Source organism: Garra rufa, chromosome 13 (assembly GCF_049309525.1).
Source record: "Garra rufa chromosome 13, GarRuf1.0, whole genome shotgun sequence".
In the NCBI taxonomy this organism is placed as follows: Eukaryota; Metazoa; Chordata; class Actinopteri; order Cypriniformes; family Cyprinidae; genus Garra; species Garra rufa.
Genome location: NC_133373.1, coordinates 41,004,959 through 41,023,306, shown reverse-complemented (window position 1 = coordinate 41,023,306; position 18,348 = coordinate 41,004,959). Strand labels below are relative to the sequence as shown.

The 18,348-nt window shown below is 32.6% G+C and overlaps 1 protein-coding gene across 2 annotated transcripts in view; it reads left to right on the top strand.

Annotated features, from left to right (window-relative positions):
- The window catches only part of dcbld1 (discoidin, CUB and LCCL domain containing 1), a 56,947-nt gene that overhangs the window by 1,446 nt on the left and 37,153 nt on the right, over nt 1-18,348 (top strand). For both annotated transcript variants that reach the window (XM_073816376.1, XM_073816375.1), the window contains exons 2-5: nt 6,929-7,147; nt 13,075-13,218; nt 13,785-13,836; nt 15,601-15,673. In XM_073816376.1, the coding sequence (XP_073672477.1) occupies nt 6,929-7,147; nt 13,075-13,218; nt 13,785-13,836; nt 15,601-15,673 (488 nt within the window). The remainder of the gene's footprint in view (nt 1-6,928; nt 7,148-13,074; nt 13,219-13,784; nt 13,837-15,600; nt 15,674-18,348) is intronic.

Genomic DNA, 18,348 nt, shown 5'->3' with positions numbered 1-18,348 from the left:
TTGACTTTGATAAAGAGACAGAAACATCTAAGCTTTCATTAGAAATAGCTTTGAGTTTGTGTTTGAAATGACATTAGGGTGAGCAGATGATAGTCGTTTTAGTGAATTAGCCCTTTTTTATGGGAATGCTCAATGATTTAGTTCACTCATTAATTCGGTCCATTTTTTATGTTACCTTTTGAATTTTGTTTGAAGCTTGAACACTCCCTCAAGGACTAATTGAATGGAAAAGAGCATGCAATTCTTTTTTTGCTTTCCATGGAAGAAATTAAGTCAAATGGGTTCAAAACAACATATGAATGAGTAAATAATGACAGAACTTTTCCTGTAAGTGTTTCAATCAAAGGTGCATTGCTTCAAAACTACACGGTATCACACTTCTTGATGTAGTCAGTAGTTTCATGAAGAATCTTTAACATCCATGGAAACTTTCCACTGCATAAAAAAAATTCTTTATAGTGTTCGCTGAGAGTTTCTTTGGGGAATCCAAAATGGTTCTGATTTGCTACGAAAACTCCTACTGGAAGTCGAATATCCTCAACCTGTGTGAACCCATATTTGGTGCATGTTAGAAGACAGTTGGATTGTCTGTACATGCAGAACTCTCTCTGTTGTGAATACTTGTGTTCCACCCTGGGGCAGACGATGGCCAGGTGTTTCTCAACATGCTGAAAGAGCTGGTTTTGAAGTTCAGTTGTCTTCTTTTCTGTTGCAGTGAATGCAAGAGCCAGATAAAACTTTTTGGCCACTTTTGAATCAATGTTATTATTGACCACTTTATGCTTTATGCATTTTAAGTTAATAATCTGGAATATTCTTCAAGGCAAGACACAACAGGCAAAAACAATTAGTTTTTAATGCATTGGTCAATTTTTCATAATGTTGTTTCAGACTAATGTACACTACTAGTCAAAAGTGCCTGAATTTAATTGATCCACAGTACAGCAAAAACAGTAAAATGTTGAAATAATTTTACTATTTAAAATATTTTCTTTTTGAATATATTTTATGTAATTTTATTCCTGTGATTTGCATCATTATCACTTGATCCTTCAGAAATCATTCTAATATTCTGTTTTGCTGCTCAAAAAACATTTATTATTGTGTTAAAAACAGTTTATTTGATGAATAGAAAGTTCAGAAGAACAGCATTTATCTGAAATAGAAATGTTTTGTAACATTATAAATGTCTTTATTGTCGCTTTTGATCGATTTAATGCATCCGTGCTAAATAAAAATAATAATTTATATAATTTCTTAAATAAAAAAACAAAATGACTAAAAGATTTTGAATAATACAGTGTATAATTTTACAAAAGCTTATTTCAGATAAATGCTGATCTTTGGATCTATCTATTCATCAAAAAATCCTGATCTTTCTGAAAGATCATGTGACACTGAAGACTGTAGTAATAATGCTGAAAAGTTAGCTTTCATCACAGGAATAAATTACTTTTCAAAATATGTATTTAAATAGAAAGCAGTTATTTTAAATAGTAAAAATATTTCACAATATTACTGCTTTCCGCTGTATTTTGGATCAAATAAATGCAGGCTTTGTGAGAAGGAGAGACTTCTTTAAAAAACATTAAAAATCTTACTGCTCAAAAACTTTTGACTGGTAGTGTATATCTATATGCTTCTGAGTATTTCAGTTACAAAACATATCTTTAAAGGCCAGATTTTTTTAACGATTCTTTTCCTGAGATTTTTTTTTTATATATACAATTTGTAGGGCTTCCCTCAACTAAAGATTTTTCTGGTCGACTATTCATTGTAAGCGATTAGTCGACTAGCCACACGTTTATTAATAAACCATTTAAATCATAATAATGAGCCTTTAATTGCCTACATAGCCTAAAAAGCTCTCAAGTGCACCAGCAAAATAATAATTATAAATGTGTCAGGGAAAAACAGTAAGCAGGCTATTGTTAAAAGTAAGCAGGTTATTGTTAAACTAGTGCTTTCTTTGTTTTCGGCTTAAGAGATGAAGTCGGCGACACTGACTCGTCGTCTCTGCAGTAGGCTAGTGGATGCACCTGTATGCATGTTTCATATGCATTACATAATCTGAAAATATTTGAATCAGCTAATTTGTAAGTAGACATTTCACTCTCTATAGATATCATTTTCATGTCCGTAAGGCAAGTATACACTGAGTTTTAGTTTTTTTTTTATTTGATGCGCTCAATGCGCATCCTGTTTGCTTTCATTATTTTACAAAAGCACAGTGTTTTGTTATTATTCTGAGTGCACACAAATAAACAGAGTCTTTAAAGATTCAAACGATGTATTACTCTTATCTGTATGACCAAAAATGACAGAGTATTTTAAGAGCTAGAGACTGCAGTAAGCTCGACACTATTCAGCTTCCACACTACACATAGACACTAGAATAGCACACATTTTTCTTGGTTAACATTAGATTCAGCAGCCATGTAAAGTTGCTGCTACTTGCATTAGGGCTGTGCAATTAATCAAAATTCAGTTTCGATTTCAATTTCGGCTTCAAACGATCATGAAAATACAATAATCAAGATGAAACGATTATTGCGCCCCATTCTGCCCCCTTTCCAGTGTTGCGCTGTCGGTCCTCCATAAAAGCCTAATTTCACATGCAAATCAGCAAAATCTTGTATTGCACTTTCATAAAACGAGACGTCCTTGATTTATTAATGTTTATTAATGTTCAGAACATGGACATGTAAAATTATCTTTCAGCTCAAGGTGCATGCCTAAACGGTCAAATACACACAAAAATATTTCAAAATGAGGCGCTTGGTGATTATTCATGTAAACCCTTGTCAGTTATGTCTTAAATGATCATAAACAGTTGAGAATGAAAATACATGTGTAACAGTATATTGGATCAGTGTGGCTCTTAAAGCGGCAAATAATATTCCTTCTGCCGTCTCTGTGCTTACGTTGTTTAACTGATGTACTGACGTTAGTGATGATTGGGCGATGCAAATGTTGGAGGCGTAACTATTAACGATCTCGGAAAGTTTCGTAACAGTCGGGTATATGTTGGAATTGACCTATTTTTCGTTGGTCTTTTGCAAATACTAGATTTATATAAGAAGGAGGAAACAATGGTGTTTGAGACTCATGGTATATCATGTCCATGTACTGAACTGTTATTATTTAATTATGCCAAGGTAAATTCAGTTTTCCATTGTATGGCACCTTTAATATTAACGAAACGTAAAAATACAAAATGAAAACCACTCACTGCTCTTGAATGAAGTGGCTTTTTTATGTGACTTTTGTAGTTTTAATAAGACACAAAGCATGTTTAATTCTTACAGTGAAGACGCTGTTTTTTTACATTCAAATAATTACTATTTTTAAAAAAAGCACTGTTTTTTTTTTTTCATTTATATCTTTTTTCTGTTGTATTGCTATCTTTAAATTAATCACTAATATAAAGTTTTGGACCCAGTCATAATTGTGTTAAATAATCGTGATTATAATATTGACCAAAATAATTGTGATTATGATTTATGCCATGATCGAGCAGTCCTAACTTGCATTTTTCAGATGATAAGCTATATTTGAGGTCGATGAATGATAGGTGAGCTTTTGGATGGCCTGCCCAATGTACTGTATTACCACATAGACCGGCCGTTAACAGTCTGTCCGTCACAGACTGCGTGACTTTGTCACTTCCTATGGATTTTTACTTTTTTTTTTTCTGCGACTAATAAAAAGTTTGGCCGACCGAACCTCTTAGTCGAATATGAGTGGCAGCCCTAATAATTTGCCTGATTTTATACAAAAATTTTTCCTTGAAAATATGGTGAGCTTTTTCCTGGCTGATGACTACTGAATATTTAATTAGTAGTCTTATTTACATATTAAAACAGAATTTCACGAAGTTTGTAATAAAAAAACTTGTATATTCAGCTGGGGAAGTATGATGATATCTGTTAATTTTTTTACCCTGTTCACTTGGAGTGCCTTGCCTTAAATGTGTAGTCATAGATTTCGGTTTCTTTGCGTGTTTGTGATTAACATGTGATGTCATTCCTCCACCACCTGCCCTCAGGTTTCCGTCCAGTTTTTTTTTTTGCACCGACCCAACCCTACATCTGGATAGAGTTCAGACGCCACCACAAAGGCCACTGTGTGTCCGTTAGTATTTAGCACTGACGTAATACTAGCTAAGGTCAAAGAAAGCATTTTTGTTTAGTAGGGGCGAATGTTCCCTTAGAAACACACCGGCACTATTTATAGCATTGGTCCTGTTTCATTCCTCGTGTCATTTAAGAATGCCATCAATGTCACGAAACTCTGGGGTCTCTGAGTCTGTTATGCGCATACTTCAGCGCCAAGTTCCTGCGTGGCTGCTGGGGACTCAGCTGTCTGGAAGGAGAGAAGAAGTTAGGGGTGCCATCACAGGTGTGAGTGCCTTTACCGTGGGAGACAGTGGCATAACGGAGCCAGTGAACAGTAACAGTCTTGACAATACTTGCACAAATGCTTATACACAGCGTGGGAGCTCTTCTCCTTGGGATCTTCCATAAGACTTGTATCTAGCAGCTGATGGTTTCTAACACCTTTGTCGCTGATCAGTGAGCATGTGTGAATGACAGTGCATTTCCTATTTAATAAGAGTGTTGTATCGTCTTTTAATTACAATACTTAGATCTAAGTAGAGGCTTCTTCTAGTGTTTTGACTTGTCTTAGGGGCATGTGCGTGTCGAAACACTGAGTTAATTAAACTTTCTGCTGGCTGATATAATAATATTCGGTTTACGTTAGGTTGGCGTGCATTGGCTTGTTGGGTTCATGTAATTTTTTGTTGCAAAAGTATCAGGCACTCTTGTGCATTTGGGGTCTTGTTTGCTGTTACATAATAGATTGGATTGCTGTTTTTATATCTAAAATAAAAAGCAACACGTCATATCCTTCCTCCTTAAAAGAGTTTAATAAATCTTGGGCTTGGACCTTCTATGAAATTAGCTTTAAAAGCTTAAGTTTAAAGGAGAAGTTCACTTCCAAAACAAAAATGTACAGATAATGTACTCACCCTCTTGTCATCCAAGATGTTCATGTCTTTCTTTCTTCAGTCGTCCAAGAAATTGTTTTTCGAGGAAAACATTTCAGGATTTTTCTCCATATAGTGGACTTTTATGGTGCCCTGAGTTTGATCTTCCAAAATGCAGTTTAAATGCAGCTTCAAAGATCCCAAATGCAGTTGTAAACAATCCCGACCGAGGAAGAAGGGTCTCATCTTAAACTCAAATGCATGTCTTGTCTTCTTCTGCCTGAACTCTGTTTTTTTCTGGTTCAAAACAGTTAGGGTATGTAAAAATATTCCCCATTATTTTCTCCCTCAGCTTCAAAATCCTCCTACATCGCTGTTTTACCTTTTTTGTTAAGGGTGTTTGATCTTCTTTGCATGTTCACTTTGCAATCACTGGGTCGATACTTCTACAGCGATTTTGAAATGATTTTTGAAGTCAGGGGGAGAAAATACGATTTTTGACATACCCTAACTGTCTTGAACTGGAAAAAAAAAACCTGAGATCAGGCAGAGCAAGACAAGACGAGCGTTTGAGGTTAAAAAGGTTAAAAATTTTAATTTAAAAAAAGAAAATAATAGGTTGTTTTGCTAGATAAGACCCTTCTTTCTCAGCTGGGATCATTTACAACCACATTTGGGATGGTTTGAACCTCCTTTTTAGAAGTTCAAACTTGGGGCACCATAGAAGTCCACTATACAGAGAAAAATCTGAAATATTTTCCCTAAAAAACAATTTCTTTATGACTGAAGAAAGAAAGACATGAATATCTTGGATGACCAGGGAGTGAGTACATTATCTGTAAATATTTGTATTCCTTTAAGGTGATTTCTTTGTCATTAGTGGCACCAAACTGAATTGCAAAAGTAGTGGGTGCTTTACATACATGATTATGTTTATTCTGATGAATTGTAAATACCTTAAATTCTGATCTGTTGTTGGGGGACGATCTATTGGCCAGAATTTTGTGGATTTTAGCAGAATTCAAGCAGCTTATTTGGTATGAGTCTGTTTACATTTCAATGTCAAAACCATGTCATGACTTTCAAGTTATGCTCAATAAACCCACATTTGATCAGAAATACAGTGATATTGTGAAAATGTTACATAATAACATTATTTTAATATTTTGTAAAATCTAATTTATTTTTGTGACGCAAAGTTGATTTTTCAGCATCAGTACTCCGGTTTTTAAGGTCACATGATCCTTCAGAGATCATTCTGATATGCTGATTTCAGGCTCAAGAAACATTTCTTATTATCAATGTTGAAAACAGTTTTGCTGCTTAAAGGGTTAGTTCACTCCAGAATTGCAGCTTCAAAAGGCTCGACACAATCCCAGCCTCTTATCTAGCAAAACGATTGTTCATTTTCTGAAAGAAAAAAAAAAAAAAATCAAAATTATGTACTTTTGATCCACAAATGCTCAGCTTGCACTAGCTTACCTGAGATTGAGTTTTTCACCATACCCTACCAAAGTACACAGACGAAGAACTGACCATACGTGACCTTTCCAACATGATTATGCAATGCATGAAGCCTTGGATGTGCATCGCAGAGCTAGTGCAAGATGAGCATTTGTGGTTCAAAAGTATAGAAATGTATATATTTTTGGGAAAATGACAGATCGTTTCATTAGACAAGACCTTTGAACCTCCAATTTGGACCTTCAACCTTCTGATCCCAATTGAAGTCCATTATGGAGAAAAATCCTGGAATGTTCTCCTCAAAAACCTTAATTTCCTTTCGACTGAAGAAAGAAAGACAACCTCTTGGATGACGATACATTTTTCATACTTAAAGTACTAAATATCAAAAGTGTTTTGTCTTTTTCTTCCTGGGTCTGAATTCAGCTTTTTATTACAATTTTATTACAATAAATCCTCATTTTTCTTTTACAGATGATGGCTGTGGTCATTATGTCCTGGGCCAAGAGAGTGGTGTCCTGTCCTCCAAAAACTACCCAGGAACTTACCCCAACAACTCTTGGTGTGAATGGCGGATCAATGTACCCATTGGCCACACTATTGTCCTTAAATTTGGAGACCTGAACATGGAGAAGAAGGGCTGCGAGTCAGACTATTTAAAAGTTCTGAAAGGATCATATGGGGCAGAAAGTGGTGAGCTGTTTGAATTTGTGTTTGTACATAATGTGCTGTTTTCTTAGCCATTATCTAGCAATTCCCTAGTGGTCACTAGATCCTCCATCTGGGTCAAATAATATATGAAAACCAGATGTTCTCAGTGGTACGTCGTCTTGTGTTTTGAGTTTGTCATCTTTTGTCGATGCTTTCGGGTTTTATTAATGGAAAGTGTGGTGGATTAAGTTGTTTTTCCTCTTAGTGGTTTTCTTAACGCTTTAGTGCATTTCTCAACAAAAGTTGTCGCTTGCTGAATATTAGACTAAATGTCATTTTAACTGCTGCATTTGAATTAAAAAAATTAAGTGTGGCACCAAACCTAATTAAAGCTGCAAGCAGCGATGAACGGGCCCTCGCCATCTGCGCAGTCGCCCTCCCGGTAGCATCAGCCCTTTTGGGCTCAGGCCCTAATTATTATTTTCCCACTCCAAACTGATACCATTGGTTGAGCCAATGTTGCTGTATGGGGCTGCAACAGAATGGTGTAGGAAACACTGCTGTATTTAGAAATCTAATTGAGTCTGCTTGTACTTAGGCAATCATATGTGACCCTTGACCACATAACCAGTCAATAAAGGGTTTATTTTTTGAAACTGAGATTTATACATCATCTGAAAGCTAAATAAAAAAGCTTTCCATTGATGTATATGTGGCTGAAATGCAACTATTTAAAAATCTGGAATCTGAGGGTGCAAAAAAATTCAAAATATTGAGAAAATCACCTTTAAAGTTGTCCAAATTAAATTCCAAGCAGTGCATATGTCTAATCAAAAATTAGGTTTTGATATGTTTAAGGTAGGAAAATTACAAAATATTTTCATAGAACTTGATCTTTGCCTAATATTATAATGATTTTAGGCCTAAAAGAAAAATTAATAATTTTGACCCATCCAATGTATTTTTTGGCTATTTCTACAAATATACCCGTGCTACTCAAGACTGGATTTGTGATCCAGGGTCACATCTTATGATATAGTTGATCATATGCTCTTTAGTCAGTTTAAACTCCTCTAGGTCACATTACTGTGAGTAAAGCACTTTAAATCAGAACGCTGTCATGAGTCGGCACCTTGATAAGTTTACTGTAAAGCAGGAGGAAACCACTGAAATCAGTGTGTGTCAGAGGATGTTTCAGAGTTTATGGTGAAATGTTGCCCAATCTTCCTGTTTCCGAAAGGATATTGTCACTTATCAGCTATTTCTGATATTTTTCTTTTCGATTGAGCTTGATGTTTTTGCACTTCATTGGAAATAAATAAAATAATTAATTTAAATTAATTTAATTTCAGTTAAAATTTAACAAGACATTTCATGTCAGAAATGTTAAATGTTTTAATGAAAGATTTTTCCGAATAAGATTAGGTAAATGTTTAAAGGTTGCTAATCCCTTCATCAAGTCTATTTTCGCTGCATGTTTCAAAGCGAAGCACGTACTTTGTTCAGGCGTTCAGCTCATGATCCGGTGTTTTCCACGTCTCAGAACGGCTCAGTTCACAGTGCATGCAGTGAACTCGTTTATTACGTTGTGCTATGAGTTTAACGCGCGTTTGGGAATGCAATGTCGAACCAGTTCTGCTTTTATTTTCATGGCAGATGATTAGCAAGCCTGTTTTTACTGAAGCTGGAGTTTTCTATCAAAATAAAAGCTTTACTGTCGTTTCCGTCAAAGCAAAAGCTTAAAAGTGCAGTATGACAGCTAGTGGTTTAAAAGGGTAACGTTGCTGCAGTCCAAATTCAAAATATATCTAAGTGTAGAAAGTAGAAATCAGAAAAGAAGAATTGTAATTTCCCTACTGTAGTGTAAAGAAAAAAATAATATACTTATGCAATATTAATTTTCATTTACTTTACAGAACAATTGTTTTACAATATATAGATATTACTGTCATAGTTACAGTAGTTTGGCTTTCTAAATCACCAGTGTGAATGTAATCTACACTGAAACATGTATACCACAAATAAAGAGGGTTAAGTGTCCTTTAAAGTTCAGGTACAAGCCAATTCACTGACTTTTTTATAACTTAAGTTTTCTTAGTTAAGAACATGGGTTGGAGCTCTTAATTTTGAACTCTCAAGGTGCATTGGATAGAATAATTTAACTTTAAAATCTATAAAAGATATTTTTTAAATATTGCAATGAATATCGTGTTGTGAGACTTTAATAACATTACATCCCTAGTGTTAATGGATACCACAGCAGCTAAAATGTCAGTATTAATTATATCCAGGTGTTAAATTGGGCCAGTATGAAATTCTGGCACCTTTAATTCAAATAAAGAAAGAAAAAAAAAACATTATAGCTAGTTTTTGAGTTCATTCCATTTCCTGTATTTGCAAGGTTTTGTTCCAACATTCCAAAATTCTGAGTTCCTGAGTTTGAAAAAAAATCTTTACATTTAAAGGGATAGTGCACCTAAAAATGAAAACTTCTGCTGTTAATTACTCACCTTCATGTCGTTCCAAAACCCATAAGACCTTCAAATTAAGATATTTTTGATGAAATCTAAGAGCTTTCTGTCTCAAAAAGCATTCTTATAGCTTCGTAAAATTATGGTTGAACCACTGATGCCACATGGACTATTTTAATAATGTCCTTATTACCTTTCTGGGCCTTGAATGTGGTAGTTGCATTGCTGTCTATGCAGGGTCAGAAAGCTCTCGGATTTCATCAAAAATGTCTTAATTTGTGCTGAAGATGAACAAAGGTCTTATGGGTTTGGAACGACATGAGGGTGAGTAATTAATGACAGAATTTCCATTTCCTTCGTTCTAGTCATTGGCAGACCTTGGTAGATACAAGAAATTAATCTAGAGCATCCCCATTTGCTTCAAAACCTGAATCTCTGTGTGATAAATGTACCCAACTTCTGCTTTATGAATGATGGATGGTAAGGAAATTGATATTGCAGCTCTTGCCTCGGGGTGAATAGGCTGTTCTGACCTATTAGGCTATCATCTTTCAGCCCTAAACCTGAAGTCTTTCTTGGTCATCCTGGCCAGAAAAGATGAACTGGCCTTTGTGTGGGCCATTGCTGTGGATAGAACAAACAGCATCATGAGAAGAGACTGAAGGTCATGAATCTTCCCACACTGTGTTGGGTTCCTCCCCAGCCAACCCTTTAACCACAAACGCTGTTATGGTGTCACAGTCGAGCCTCAGACACATCCACTGATCAAAGCGTCCTGCTGCGGGATGGCAGAAATTCCTCTCTGAGTGATTCTTAAACAGCAGTTGAGAGACGCTGGATGACTAAAGCTTTGTGTTGGTGCAGAGTTTGACAGTTGTGTCATTCACACCTCTCTGTCTGTTGACCCTTTGGTCGCTTCGGTCGTAGTGTTTTATAGATTAAAGTCTCCTGATAATCATCAGATCTTATCAGATTCTCATCGGAGTTCAAGGTGTTGTCCTTCAGGCAGGAGACATGGCGTAATCTTTATTCTTTACACAAATACACTGTTTCTGCCTTTTTGGTTTCATAAATGACTTCTGCACTATTTTTGGTAGACTAGAGACTTTTTGGAGAACTTTTTGGCTTAAGATCTGTACTGTCGGGTTGATTTATTTATTCTTAAACCATTCATTTTTTTCAAAAAATTATTTCAAAAGTAATATATATATATATAAGTTGGGTATAAGGTATAAGTTGGCCAGTAGCTGTAATTTTTTACAATTTATTTTAATTAATATATGGAATGATTTTGTGTTTGTAAATTTTATGTGCAATTTATAAAGGTATCAGTTGGCCAGTAACATTTTTTTTAAGCTTTTTTTTTTTTTACTATATTGGTTTTGTTTTGTTTTATTGTATTTTCCTTTTTTATTTCATTTGTATGTTTTTATTAATATATGGAATTTTCAGGTGTTTATATATTTTAGATGCAATTAATGAAGGCATCAGATGGCCAGTAACTTTTTTACTCTTTTTGTTTGTTTGTTTGTTTGTTTTTAAACTATATTTGTTTTGTTTTGTTTTGTTTTATTTTATTTGAATGTTTTATTAATATATGCCATGTACAGGTGTTTATATATTTTAGATGCGATTTTATAACGATGTCAGTTGGCCAGTAACTGTAATTTTTTAACTATTTATTTATCTATTTTATTTGTATGTTTTTATTAATATATGAAATGTTCAGGTTTTTATATATTTTAGATGCAATTCTGTATTTTTTTTATTTAATTTTATGGAATGTTAAGGTGTATATTTTAGATGTATAAAGGTATTAGTTGGCCAGTAACTAATTTTTTTTACCTTTTTTTTTAACTATATTTGTTTTATTTTATCTTATTTGTATGTTTTTATTAATATATGGAATGTTCAGGTGCTTATATCAGTGGTTCCCCTAGGTTTCCAGTGTTGGGGGGGGCTTAGGGGTTTGGGTGCCGGTAGCCAACGTTACTTTTTTTTCCCCGGTACTTTACCCTACTTTGTGAGATAACGAAAACATTATTATAGACTTATTCAGTGGAAAAATAAGTCCAAAACTCTCTATTTTAACATTTTGAACAATAGGGCTCTACCAACTTTTGCTTCTTTTTTTTTTTTTAATTCTTGTGTGTATTATTTTTTCTCATAATCAAATTAAAAGTATAAACATTGATTTATTTTTAATCAAATGAAAAATAAACCCTTTTAATTTTTTGGCAAACAAACAGAGGTTTACTGTTAAAATCAATAAATAATAATAATTTAACATTTAAATAATAATTATAGTATTTTTTTCTACAATTAAGTGGTTAATCTTGTTATATTTATTTTTATCATATATATTGTTTCATGTCAATTATTTAAATAGGAATATATAAACAACTACATTATACTGTACAAAAGTAATACAAGACTAATGTTCTGTTACATGTTACTTTTATTTTGACAGGTTGCCTTGAAGTTTCTGTGTGTGTACAGCATGTTATGATGCTAGTTTTCTCAAATGAAACGGTAAAAGTGACACTCACAGCAGCTTTGGATATTGAGTTTATCTGTTCATGCGAGATGCAAATGCCCAAAATTAGCGGGAGCGTCACGTTTGCTTCAGTATATGCGTGTAGTAAAAGCGCGTCTCCACCATTCATATACAGAGGCAAACGGAGCATGCAGGATTCATATTGAAACGGTCTTTTTGCATTTCAGTTTTCACAGACACTAGTCCATATCGCGATTTGAATGAAGTAACAGACCAACTTTTGATTTATTAATCCAAAAATCGACGAATTTACGTGGCATTTCGCGCTATAGTAGATTCGGTTTTTATGAATGGAGTCCGCGATCCCGTCTGTGTTTTCGCAGATGAGACATTGTAAACACGCGATCATGTAAAGACAGAAATGACATGCCTTCGTGTAAATAAGATAAATAACACAAGGCAATTTAGTTTGTTTAATAAAAGAACAATGTATAGCCCTGTTCTATAGGAAAGATAACCTTAATGACTTCTATTGTGATCTGACGCTATATCAAAAATAAAATGAACTTGACATTCAAGGGGGGCGGGGGGTGCCGTTGGGGGGGCGGGGCGCCCCCCTAAGATAATGGTAGGGGAAACACTGTATATATTTTAAATAAAGATATCAGTTTTCCAGCAACTGTAATTTTCTTTTATTTTTTTATTTATTTAATTTGTATACTTTTATTATTATATGGAATGTTCTGGTTTTTATATACATTTTAGATGCAATTCTATATTTTAATATATTTTTACTCATTTTATTGTACTTTTTTTGTTTGTTTGTTTTTTTTACAATTTTTAATTAATTTATTTATTTATTTTTATTGTGTACTTAGTAGGAGTTAATTTTAAACCCATTTTGGTGGATGTTAATTTTTAATATTAATATCTCAGTGTAAAATTCCTTGTCTAGGGTCACATTTTCATTAAGTCTAATACATTTCCTTTATTTCATCTAGTTTTCTGGGAGTACTGCGGTGGTCCGATGCCCAAGCCTACGCAGGTCCACACAGACTCCAGTGAGCTGACCGTCCGCTTTCGTAGCAGCCAGCACATCTCTGGAAGAGGATTCCTGCTTTCATACTCCACAGAAAACCACAAAGGTATCTTTACTTTAAATTGAGAACTCTTTATCGTCTTAACACAACATTATACATCCACTGTCTTCCTGTCTCTTGGCTGACCCTCATGTTAACCGCTGTGCAGTGGCCCCATGCCGTGGCTTGCCCCCTTCCCTCATCTGAATGCTTACAGATCCTTTAGGGATGTTTCCTTATACAACATGTTTGAACAAAGCAATGCTAAAAGGATAGTTGATCCAAAAATGAGAATTATGTCATCATTTACTGTACTTTCCTTCAAGTAGTTCCAAATCGGTATGACTTTTGCAATACATATTTAACTTTTTCTTTTTTGGGGGGGGGGCTTGATAGTCTGTGGTCATTGTCTGTGACTGTCATGTGAGCCTGAGTGAGCTTTATGTCTAACTATGTATATGTTTCCATCCTATATGTGGGAGTGCAGGAAGTGGGTCCGTCATCCTGTTGTGATGCTCATGTCCTGCTGTTGTTGTTGTTGTTGAGTCGGGGGCCTGTTTCCTTTGTGGAGACACTTCTCATCTGCTCCATTTTTGCCCTCATTGTGTGGCCTCCTCTGCTTTCCTCCTCAGAGCTGCTGACATGCTTGGACAGGGGCAGTCATTTCCCAGCAGCAAAGTACAGGTGAGAGAATGTCTTCAGCTTATAGAAGCCTGGAGAAAGTTACACTTGCACAAGCATGCTGATCAAAAGCTTGATATAATAACAAAAAAAGTGTATTTAGGTCAGACAATATTTTTTTAGATTTAAAAACGTATGAAGTATGATTTTTCATTTTACCATGAATGTATTTGTTACGCTGAATGGCCATGGAACATTATTTCACCCATATTTATTTATTTTTTTATTTTTTTTACTAATGTTAATATAAGTATTAAAGTACATACTTGCATTTAGTATGCTTTCTGTGTATGTAAAATCAGTTTTATTAAGTATACATTTTATTAAGTATTACATTTGGGACGTCTCATCTTTGACATAGTTACAATCATTATTATATATTTTTTATTATTTATTTATTTTTATTATATATATATTTTATAATTGTTTAATAATATTTTTATGATTATAAATCAATTTTATTTTAGAATAAAGCCTTTATAAAGTTACAAGTTAAGCTCATATTCTTGATTTAAAAAGTAATTGTTTCAATTAAGTAATTATTAATAATAAAATATATTATTAATTATTGTTAATTAATAATAATAATAATAATTATTATTATTATAATGTTATGATTATAAATTAGAATTTTATTTTAAAATATATTTTCATAATTATACTATTTGGTTTGTATACTAATATTGTCTTAAGTAATAATTAATAATATAAATATTAGTAATAATAATATTATTATTATTATATATTTTTATATATTAATATAATTATATAATCATTTTTATGATTATAAATCAGAATGTTACTTTAAATTTTTTTATAGTTATACTATTTAGTTTGTATAATATATTAATTAAGCAATAATTAATTATAAAAATGTATTATATATTTTTATATTAATATAATAATAATAATAATAATAATGTTTATTATAAATCAGAATTTTATTTTAAATTTTGTTTTATAAAGAATACTATTTGGTTTGTATAATAATATTATATTAAGTAATAATTATTAGTAATGTAAAAAATATATATTATATGTTTTATATGTGAATATAAAAATGATAATAATAATAATTTTGATTTAGATTTTTTTTTACAGTTATACTATTTGGTTTGTATAATAATATTATATTAATTAAGTAATAATTAATATAAAGTATTATTATTATTATTATTATTATTATATTTTTTATATATTCATATAATAATAGTACATTTTTATGATTATAGATCAGTATTTTATTTTGGAATATTTTTTTATATTATACTATATGGTTTGTGTAATTATTATACAAACAGCCTTTTTAAAGTTGCAATGGAACTAAAACTTTTCAGATTCTTCATTTAAAAATGACAATTAATTATTAATTAATTAAATTAATTATTTAATTCGTATTTAAATAATTCATTTTTTAAGTGATATTTATTTATTTATTAATTATTATTATTATTATTATTATACATATGACATTATAATCAAGAAGGTTTGAAACATTTAATGCACAATTACAATGCAGTAAAAAGTATTTTTTTTTCTAGTAGATATATTGAGAATATTTAATATATTTTGCCCAGACATCTCTACAACTATTCAATTGAAATATATCCAAGCCACAAGACATTACATAATAAAAAAGCAACTCTAGGTAATAGTCACAGTTTCCAGACTATATCTCATTCCATCAATGCTTATAATTTTAACCGTTGGCTATAATTGACTGACATGCTGTAAGCAGATCTTTCTCTTTGTTCTCGTCCCGTGTAGGAAGTACTGTCCGGCCGGATGTGCAGCGGTGACGGGGGACGTGTCTGGGGACATTTCCCTGGGCTACAGACATGTGAGTAGCGTCTCATTGTTTTCCTCAGGTGTGGCTGGCATGCCGCGTCCGCGGGAGAACTTTAGGCAAGCTGAGGGTTTATTTACAAGGTCGACGTGCAGCCAAGCAGATGCTCTGCGGGGTGCTTCCCGAACAGCTTTCAGATGCAGCGCTTGGCCAGGAAAAGCAGCTTCTCTAAGCAGATTTTCCCACAGGTGCTCAGGCCTCTAGGGCCTTCACGGGGAATGTTAAGCGGGCCGCGGTCGGGGGTGGAATGCGCTAATGGCTCGTCCCATTGTCTGACAGCCATTTGTTGTGACAGGGCTTGTGTGTGTGTGTGGATGCGGACGCCCTGAGGATACGCGGTGACAGATCTTTTCTGCTGCCTCCATTGTTTTCTCTGGTCACTTAGTGGGCAGTGAACTCTGAATGAAAGGCGTTTATGTAATTGTGCATACCTCTCCGGCGAATCGGGGTCGGAGCTTGGGTTTATGTGAGGGATTGGATAGTTTGATGTGGAAAGAATCATGTGCTTGGGCTTTGAGCTATAGCTCAAGAAGTTAAGGGCCTTTCTGAAGGCTTAGCATTGTGGTAAAATCTCTTCCTGTTTGTGAAAGCTAAGCTGGCCGAGCTTTATGTGTGTCACGGCATTGATTTTGTGAGGGGAATTGAAAGGTCCTTTTCATTTGAATCAGATGTTTGTTGCATGAGCATAGCTTAACCAAAAAAAACAAAAGTAGAGTAAACCTTAATGATCACTGTGAGAACGGAAACTAGTAGCATGAGTAAAAATGCTTCTATTTTGCAGTTTTTCTAATGTCATGCAGTTTTCTTAATTACAAGTTGTTATAATTATCACCAGGATTTGAAAACAAAATTCCAAAGAGCATTTTGTGCATCTAGTAAGAAAATCAGACCTTTAAATTGCTTTCTTTTGTACTTTAAAAAAAGTTTAAATACATTTGAGTTTTGTAAAAAAAAAAAAAACATACACTACCAGTCAAAAGTTTGGACATGCTTGACTTAATGTTTTTTTTTTTTAGTCAAATATTTATTATTAAAAAAAAAAAAAAAAATATATATATATATATATATATATATATATATATATATATATATATATATATAATTTTTTTATTTATTTATTATATTTTCAAATACAAATTGTGCCAAGGAACGTTTCTCAGTTTGCTTTTAAGAAAAACTGAAGTATTTAATTTATTTAATTTTCCCTTGAAAAAAACTAAACAAAACAAACTGAGGATCATTCCTTGCCACAAATTGTCAAACCAAATCAAAAAATAATAAATAAATATATATAATTGTATTGTATTGTTTTTTATTTTATTTTTTATAATTAATATTTGACAAAAAAAAAAGTCAAGTGAGTCCAAACTTTTGACTGGTAGTGTATTTAATACTTTTACAAAACACTACCATTCAAAAGTTTGAGGTCAGGAATATATACCAGTCAAAAGATTTTTTTAATTTTTTTTTCTCACCGAGCATGCATTTATTTGATCGAATGTACAGCAAAAACACTCAAATATTTTTACTTTTTTTACTATTCCTGTGATCAAAGCTAAATTTTCAGCATCATTACTCCAGTCTTCAGTGTCACATGATCCTTCAGAAATCGTTCTAATATGCTGATTTGTTGTTCAAGAAACATTTTTTTATTATTAATATTATCAATATTTAAAACAGTTGAGTACTTTTTCTTTCAGGATTCTTTGATGAACAGAAAGATCCAAATATCAGCATTTAACTAAAATAAAATGATTTTGTAACATTATAACTATACCAATCAAAAGCTTGGAATTTAAAGCATCCTTGCTAAATAAAAGTATTAATTTCTATAGTTTCTTTCCAAACAATCATAGAAATGAATACTTGTATCTAGCAAGGATGCTTTAAATTGATCAAATGTGATTAAGACATTTATAACCTTACAAAGGATTTCAGATAAATGCTGTTCTTCTGAACGTTCTATTCATCAAAGAATCTTGAAAAATTCTCATAATAATAAAGCAAACCAAAATATTAGAATGCTTTCTGAAAGGTAATATGACTGGAGTAATGAAAATTCTGCTTTGAAATCCAGGAATAAATTACATTTTAAGATTATATTAAAATAGAATATGGTTATTTTAAATAGTAAAAATATTTCAAAATGTTACTGTTTTGCTGTACTTAGGATCAAATAAATGCAGGCTTTGTGAGACTACTAAAAAAAAAGGTAACTTTTGACTGGTAGTGTATATATTTAATTAATATTAATATTTTTTTACAGCAAGGACATAATCAGAAGTTAAAGTAAAAATTTATAATGTTTTATAAAAAAATGTATTTCATGTAAATGCTTTTATTTTGAACTTTCTATTTATCAAAGAACTGTAAAAATGTATCAGTGTTTTTGCTAAATATTAAGCAGCACAATAATATAATATATTAGAAGAATAAATATTTCTTGATCACCAAATCAGCATATTAGAATGATTTCTAAAAGATCATGTGACACTAAAGTCTGAAGTAATGATCAGCTTTGCCGTCACAGAAATAAATACATTTTTAAAAATATAGTAGTCGAAAACAGTTATTTTAAATCCTAATATTACAGTTTACTGTATATTTGATCAAATTAATGAAGCCTTGGTACACATAAGAAAACATTAAATTATAAAATATTAAAACGT